At 43.3% G+C, this 8964-nt stretch overlaps 1 protein-coding gene across 1 annotated transcript in view; it reads right to left on the reverse strand.

The window, feature by feature from the left end:
* LOC121449930 (pregnancy-specific glycoprotein 22-like) overlaps window positions 1-6710 on the reverse strand; it is a 47899-nt gene extending 41189 nt beyond the window's left edge. Inside the window, exons 1-2 of the mRNA XM_041654589.1 lie at window positions 6395-6710; window positions 5080-5336 (exon numbers count right to left, since the gene is read on the reverse strand). Coding sequence (XP_041510523.1) covers window positions 5080-5336; window positions 6395-6710 — 573 coding nt within the window. The remainder of the gene's footprint in view (window positions 1-5079; window positions 5337-6394) is intronic.
* Window positions 6711-8964: the final 2254 nt, after the last annotated feature.

Here is an 8964-nt window from a genome sequence, read left to right on the forward strand (position 1 = left end):
TGTCCTCTAGGATGCATAAAATCACTATTCATCTACAGTTGATTACATTCCAGTACCAGGCCATGATTTCCCTCCTTTTGAACAGCTTGAATCTAATTAGACAGTTTTTTGGCTACTTTCAAGGTATAACTGCCGTTCTTGAACAATTAGAGGTATCTTGTCATACTAGTCAATTCAGTGAATTGTAGGTAATACAACTGTGTTGGACAATTGACTGTTTTCCTCTGTTGCCAAGTTGCATAGAATCTTCAAGTATTATCATTTATAGTCCTCAGAGAAGAGGCTTATAAGTTAGATCTAGCAATATTCTGTTGTACTTATATATCATTTCCTTATTCAGTCATCATCCGAGAGGCTTCCTCTAGCAGCAGATGGGAAGAGAACATATGGAGACACCCACAACAGATATCATATGTGTAGGGTTAAAGGACCAATTCAAAAAAACATACCCTGGTCCTGAAACAAGAGTCTAAGAAACATAATCTACTCCTGATCAACTCAAAATGAAAACCAAATGATCCCTGAGCAGGAAACCCAACCAGTCCCTGAGTACAAAAGTTAACCATCTCTGGGCAAAAATTCCAGCCATTTTCTGAGCTTCTCCAAGCTCAGAAATGGAAATCCAATCAACTCCCACCCTGAAAATCTTCATCCTGGGAAACCTCTGCCACTAGGAAACCTTATAAGACCTGTACTTGTTCAATTTGAAGCTGCCTTTTACCACCCTTCCAGGGCAGCCACTTTTCTGGATCTCTCCTTACCAATAAATCTCTTGAATGAGGTTTGGGTGATGACTTTTCATCCAAGTAGTGAGGAACAGAGAAGTAAAAACTTTTGGTAGGAAGAAACAGAACTGCCACATCTCTGTGGGAAAACTCCCTTAGCAGAGCAGAGTGGGGTTGCAAAGGCTCTCCCAGAGAGATTCAGAGATACTACATTCCTGCATGTAAACCATGCCCCACTGGAACAGACGTTTAGGTATCACCTGGATCCCTACCAGGATACCTTTGCCTTCTGAGCTCTATGTATTACTTAGATTCTGATGGCCAAGATACCTTCCCCTTCTGAGTTGTAGGGATCATCTGGCTTCCAAAGGCCAGGATACCTTCCCCTTCAGAGCTGTAACACTTACAGGTATTGCCTGACTTCCAGCAGCCAGGATAACTTGCATTTCATATCTGTAACACCTACAAGTATTGTTTGTCTTCAGATGGATAAGCTACCTTTCCTTCCAGAGCTGTAACACTTACAATATGGACAGTCTAAATGGGATGTCTCCATCAAATCTATCCCCTCAAAGCTCCAGATATTTCTCAGAAGAGAGAGCAGAAAGAGTATAAGAGTCAGAGGGAATGGAGGAGTACAGGGATTCAACTAAGCAAGGCACATTTGAACTCACAGAGATTGCATCAGCATGCAGAGGGATTACATGAGTGGGAACCAGGTCCTCTGCATGTATATTATAAGTATTACCGATATTAGTATTTTTATGAGACTCCTGACGCTGAGAACAAGTGGGTCTCTGACTCTTGTGACTGCTCTTAGGACTCTTTTGCTCCTGTGTGGTTGTAATGTACAAAACCAATATAATAGTTTTGCTTCATCTTCTTATATTTTATTTTATCATGTTTTGTTGTTGTTTCTTACAAGATTATTCTTCTCTAATGGGAGAAAGAAAGGGAGTGGCTCTTTATGGAAAGGGATGTGGGAAGGAAGTGGGACGAGTTGAGAGAGGGCAAACTGTAAACAGTATATGTTGTATGAAAAAGAATCTATTTTCAATAAAAGGAAAGAAGTTTATTCTTCAAAGTGATTACTGGCATTGACAACATTTAGTTAGATTGACTTGGTTTTGAAAGAGCAACATTATTAACATTAGAAGTGAAATTTGAGACCTTGCTGTACATTTTTCAGATTACTAAAGTTTCCATGACAACTCAATAGGGATAGGGAACTGTACAATGACTTGCATGAAACAGACAAATTCCTAGAGAAACAGAACCTACAGCGTTGGGAGCATGAAAAAAGACAAAAGTGATTTCACTTATAACTCATAGGAGTGAATCAATGAAGAAGATTGACAAAAGCTAACAAATTTTTTTAACTTTTTTTTATTGAGAAAAGAAAAAAAAACAAATTTCCTCCTCCTCCCAGCCTCCCATTTCCCTCCCCCTCCTCCCAACCTTCTCCCCCTCCTCCCACCTTTCTCCCCCTCCCCCCACTCCTCTCCCCCTCCCTCTCCAGCCCAAAGAGCAGTCAGATTTCCCTGCCCTGTGGTAAGTCCAAGGTCCTCCCCCCTCCGTCCATTTCTAGGAAGGTGAACATCCAAACTGACTAGGCTCCCACAAAGCCAGCACATTACGTAGGTTCAAAGCCCCGTGCCATTGTCCTTGGGTTCTCATCGGCCCTCATTGTTCGCCATGCTCAGAGAGTCCAGTTTTATCCCATGCTTTTTCAGTCACAGTTCAGCTGGCCTTGGTGAACTCCCAATAGATCAGCTCCACTGTCTCAGTGGGTAGGTGCTCCCCTCGTGGTCCTGACTTCTTTGCTCATGTTCTCCCTCCTTCCGCTCCAAAAGCACGGTTCTTAGTTAAGGGAGCCACCTTAGGGTTGGCAAGAGACTTGAACCTAGAGTGGCTCCCAGATGCCTAAGCCGAGGTCCCCAGTTAGTTCCTTGGGCAGCTGAGGATGGGGAACCTGAAATGACCCTATCCTAGAACAATTCTGACGAATATCTTGCATATCATCATAGAACCTTCATCTGGTGATGGATGGAGACAGAGACAGAGACCCACACTGGAGCACTGGACTGAGCTCCCAAGGTCCCGATGAGGAGCAGAAGGAGGGAGAACATGAGCAAAGAAAAGCTAACAATTTTTAATGATGAAAACAGACTAACTAGGATAAGAGAGGCCATTGCTGTAGGGGCACTTGTGAAAAACCACTGCCATCTCAGTACTCAGTGCAGACACTGACAGCTTTCCCTGTAAGACCAGGACTGACACAAGGACGCTGCAGTGACAACTTTTCTTCAGTATTCTCTTAGATGTCCTAGACAGGGCGATTAGGCCACACAGATAAATAAAATGTAGCCAGTTAATTGGTTGTAAAATAAATCTGCAGATGACATGAACTTTTTTGGAAAATCCTAAAGATTCTACAGAAGTTTCTGGAACCTGTAACAGGCACACCCATCTGGGCTCTACTTCTATAAACTAATATTGTGCACAATTAGATGCAGTTTTGTTGCATGCATAGAGAAGATAGCTAACAAGGAAAACTCCACTGGGACCCATGAAGCTCCCTGGAAAGAAGAAACAGAATATATTTTGTGGATGGACTAGAGCCTTCAGGGATGGAAACAGGTAGCAGGAGGTGGGATGGAATGAGAGAGTACTTGGGGAAATGACAGGAATGGTGGGGGACTTATAGGAGCAATGTGGTGTTTTCACTGTTGTAGTGAAACCTGGAATGTACAAGAGTGATCCTACTAGAGACCCCTAGTAGTGAGGAATAGTGTGAACCAGTCATCTTCTGTAACCACAACAGATTGTTGTAACTGGGACACCAATCAAACCACAAAACCTTTGAACTACAATCTCTCCTTCCTGTAAGATGTACTAGGGTAATGATGGAACAGAACTTGTGGGAGTGACCAACCAATGGCTGGTCCAAATAAACAACCATACAATAAGAGGGACCCCAAACCTGACACTGCCTGGATAGCCAGGAACCAGAGGATGGATAGCCCAGAAATTCAAGATAGAACCACACATGAGTGAAAAAACATTTCAATGAAATTATTACTAATGATATTCTGATATCTCGTAAATAAGTGTCTGACCTAATCAGAGAGGCATCAGCTCACAATTATGGGAACAGGTGAAAACACACACAGCTAAATATTTGGCAGCAGCAGAAGTATCCCACAGAATAGGGGGAGGATGGATGATAGGAACCAGAGGGGCCAAAGACACCATAAAAACATAGAACACAGAATCAATAAATCAGAGCTTACAGAGGACCAAAGAGACTGAAGTGATAATCATGGATCCCGTAAAAGTTTGAGCTAGAGCCTCTGCATACAAGTTATGGTGGTGTGGGTATGTACTGTTGTAGAACTTCTAGCAGTGGAAGCGGGGCACATTTCTGACTGTTTTGCCTGCCCTTTGAATGATTTTCTTCCTACTGGGCTGCCTCTCCCAGCTCTGAAATGAGGGATTGTGGCAAGTCTAATAGAACTTGATTTGCCATGTTCTATAGATACCCCTGGGAGAACTGTTCATTTTTTAAGGGAAAAAAAAGAGTGTATCTGGGATACAGGAGAAGTGAGGGTATAGGAAGGACTGGAGAGAGAAGAAACTCTAGTCAGGATGTAATATACGAGAGGAAAATTTAAAAAAAGAAAGAAATACATATTAATAGAAAAAACTTAATAAGAAATGCCTCACTGTGAATGACAATCTCAAGGTGAAAACAGCATGATCTGCCCTTATGTGAAAGATGTTACATCTGTGTATGAAATAAACTATAGATCAAATCTATTTAGAAACTAGTTATGTTGACAGTGAAAATGGGCAGACCTTTTTCCTGTCACTCTTCCTCACTTCACATGGATAACTGATATGCAGGCAGTATTGAGAGTAGGTGAATTAGTTGAACAAGGAATGTATTTGAGCGTATGAGAGGATGGTTTTTCTCTATGCAAACAAGGCACCATTTTCACAGCAGACTCAGAGCATCCAAAAATTTGAGGACTCCTGTAACTATTCCAAGAATTCTAAGGTATTGCTATATAATTGAACCACAACCTATGCTCTTAAAGTCTTTGAAATTTTGTTTACTGTATTGATATCTTTATTTTTGTTTTAAGAAAAAACGTCACTTCAAATTTTGGCTCCCCCATGTACACACATGTATCCCAGGATTATAGGGTGAATCACCATGCTGGCAGTACCTGAGTAATAACTAATCATTTTCACCACATAACTTTTCACCATTTTATACCCCACTAATAAAGAAATGCCAGCATTCTATTGTGGGATAAGAGGAGAGGTCACTCACTCATCCTAGCCTTACTGGGTAACTGGTCTGCAAACTGAAGTGATTGGAGACCTCACACTGGTATAGTCCAAAATGCTCTCTCCCTACAGGATCTATTCTGAGTCCACACTTTGTTGGGGACAGAGTCATCTTCTCTGTGAGCTCCAGATTATTATTATTGAAGATCCAACGGATAGAGACATCAGTATCAGGTGAAACGCAGGTCAAGATCACAGATGTACCTCCTGTGACAGTGGTGTCAGTGATTTGCACATAGGGCTCTGTCACAGACTCTGTGAAGAAACAGAGGAGAATACCAAATTACAGTCATCCAGAGAGTAACCCAAGACCTCTTAAGTTTATACTTTATAAAGATTCCGGGGGGGGGAGGGGAGAGAATTTAGGAATTTAGAGCTGTGACTAAAGACATAGATTGAGCTTTGGATCTGCCACCCAGAGACTGGGTTACTCTGGTTTAGACACTGTTTCCTGTCTCAGTTTCTACACAATAGGACACACAGTGAATGATCATTGTCATGTCCATGAGTTAAGCTTAGTCATGAACAATGGTCTGAGTTTGGGATCAGGAAGCTGCTCAGACCAGCAGCATCTGCTACTATTTAGCTGCAGAAGAGAATTTCCTAGACTGGAATCCTATGGTGATGGAGGGATCTGGAGTAGCTGCCTCCTCTGTTTCTTCCCTTGGAGCTTTGACCTCCCTGTGAAGTCTCATAAGCCCATCAGAGCAATAGGCTAATGGCCTGGACACCTGTCCACTGAGCCTCAGGAGAAGGAGATGCACAGGTGACCTTCCTAACTGCAGCTGCCATGGCTGCACACAGCTGGTTCTATACTCTAGGAGACAGTCATTCCCAAGACTTGGACAGTCAATCAATAAAGCTCTGTTCCTGTCAGCTCTGATGGGAAATCTAAACAAACAGTTACAAAAAGCTCCCCAATGTCATCTTTAGTTGAGATGGGCAAAGTTCTGGAGTTAGGACTTCCTCACAGGCTCTGTGAAGACCCCATGCCTTTATCAACCCGGAACTGCCTGATTCCCACGGAGTCTTTCTGGGGAGAGCTCCAAGTGTCTGCAAGGACACTGACATCCTGGGCTTGAGTTTACCCAGCACAGGTCCTCCTCTCTGCAAGTGAATCCAGGTTAGGAGTTCTGATCTATTACAGTTTGTTTACCCAGTGAGTGTCCTGCAGTGATGGCCTAAATCCCGGAGGGGGGTGGGGGTAAACAATGCAATGGGGGATAGAGCAGGCACAGTCCAATCCTGCCACGTTAGTGTATGAAATAGGATGAGCCACACCCAGCAGTCAAAGGCCGTAGAGAGTCACTTACTCTTTACATAAAACTCCACATTTGCTCTTTCAGTTTTGAAATAGTTGTATAAAACTTCGAGTGTGTACATCCCTGCATCACTCTCAATGACATTCTGAAGCAGCAGGGATCCATTTTCATACACCTCCTTTCTTATTTCCTCTGCAGGCAGCCAGGAGATAACATTCGCTAATCTATTGTATTCTACAAGTTTACGGGCTGGGCTCCCATTGTTTGATTTGAGCCAGGAAAACACTAGCGCTTCTTTTGGAAGATTATGAACTTGGAGAAGTACGTCTTCACCTTTAGCAACATAGCGAAGCACCGGTTGGATCATGAGTCGGGAAGAAGTGAGAGCATTACAGAATGCAGAAAGGGAACCTGGGAGGGAAGAGAGAAAAAGACATCACATGGGAATCACTGTGTTTGATAAAAAGATGGTGACCTCCAGACTGAGGAGATGGAGTCATCACTCATGCTAGAGTTGTTTGTGTGTGAGTGTGTGTGTGTGTGTGTGTGTGTGTGTGTGTGTGTGTGTGTATGCCACATAATGAAGGGCAGAAACATTATCTTTCTTGACCTTTCAAAACTCCTCTTTACAAACAATGCCCCTGAAAGAATCATTTCTTCTATATGGCTGCTTCCTCCCTACACTCAGGCAAACACCACACACACTCATGTACACTGAGGTTTGAGGTGATGCCTCCCCTGCACTCAACAGGTCTGGAAGAAATGATCATTTTCTGGGTTTTTTCTTCAGTTTCCTTTGAGGCAATACTCACCCTTTGAGTTCACCTAATAGATGCACTTGTAGTATTGTCAAGTGCCCCTTAGCTCTGGGGTTGTGTGGGGGTTGGGAGTAGTCTGGTCTTCAAGGCAGACTCAGCTCTTTAAAATATTTCGGTACTAGGCTGCATAGTTTTGTGTCATTTTGACACAAGTTACAGTCACTTTACAAGAAACGGCCTCAATTGAAAATGCAAGCACCAGATGTACCTGTGGGCCAAACTGTAGTACATTTTTTAAATTGGGGATAGATGTAAAAGGATTCAGACCATTGTGGACCCTTCAAGCCCTGGGCTAGGAGTCTTGGGTGATATAAGAGAGCTGGTTGAGCAAGCATGAAGAGCAAACCAATAGGAAACACCCATCTGTGATCTCTGCACCAACTCCTGGATTTTGTTAATGACACTCTTAATTTGAAGGTAATAAATACTCCAGTTTGACCTAGATGTTCTAAAACCATTGTTTCTTATGATCTTTGAGAGAATATAAGTGCATTACAATAGACTGAGTCACTTTAGTCCATCCATGGAAAGATAACAGGATTCAGTTCTCCCAGGTCTAGAGCCCCAATAGAAGGGTTGACTCTGACATGTTAGCTGAGTTACTTTCCATCAAGGTCTTCCTTGATGCACATGGAGACAGAAGATGGAAGCTGGTCTATGGTCATTTGTCTCTACACTAAGTGCTCAAACCTCCACCCGAGGACACCGTGTAAGAGGGAAGGGAGGCTAAGTTCGCCATGGCAGTCCTGTGTGTCTAAGCCCCACCCAGCCCTGAAAACTCACAGAGAATCACTTACTGTCCACCTGGAGTTGCACTTTTGCTTCTTCATCTTTACCATCTGCTCTCACAATTCGCAGTATGTACAGTCCACGGTCTTTCTGACTGACACTGTGAAGCAGCAGGGACCCATCACTGTTTAGTGTCTCCCTGCCACTGTATGCAGGTCCAAACACAATTGGTTTCCTGAATGGTAGATGTCGGATACCCAAAAGGTTCTTGAAGGCAGTCATTCCTTTGAACCAGGCAAAGCCTACAGAATTCTCTGGAATATTGCGAACAAGTAGAAGAACACTTCCCCCTTCAGCAACGCTGGGTGGCACGGATTCAATGGTGGGCTGTAAAGAGGTATCAAGGAGCCCACACTTCCAAAGGGGAGCTAGAAGGGAAGACAAAGATACATCTAAGTTGGATCTTTTATATTTGGCTAAGATGAGGCTCTGTGTCCTGAGAAGCTGTGTCCATAGTTCAGCCTAGGGTGGCGGGTCAGTGTCTCCCTGTCCTACTTGGTGGTGGTCTGCACATGACCTTCATACTTTCATTATCACCACACTTGTCATTTCCACTATATGGATCTCGCTCTTCCGTTGTCAGTTTGCCTGGGATCTTACTGGAGCAGATCCCTGCTCGTGTTTACAGTGGATGACGGTGGGGTGATGCCTGCCCCCCTCTGCCCCTACCAACACTGTTTTCACTCTCAAAATCTGTTGTTGTTCTGTTCCTGTTGGAATGGCAGTTAACAACTGAATTCTCCTAGCTTTCTTTACTTCAAGTTCTCTCGAACTGGGACATTTTAAAAACCATAAGTTGTCCTGTATTTTTTTTTTATTTTTCAGGACTGGGTTTCTCTGTGTTACAGCCCTAGATGTCCTGGAACTAGCTCTTGTAGACAAGACTGGCCTCAAACTCACAGAGATCTACCTGCCTCTGTCTCCCAAGTGCTGGGATTAAAAGCCTGTGCCATCAACACACGGTAATCTTGTATTATTTTAAAAATGAAGCCATCAGTGAAATTGAAGTATTCA

Source organism: Microtus oregoni, unplaced genomic scaffold (genome assembly GCF_018167655.1).
Source record: "Microtus oregoni isolate MIOR12 unplaced genomic scaffold, Mior012 000006F_ref0000085, whole genome shotgun sequence".
NCBI lineage: Eukaryota > Metazoa > Chordata > Mammalia > Rodentia > Cricetidae > Microtus > Microtus oregoni.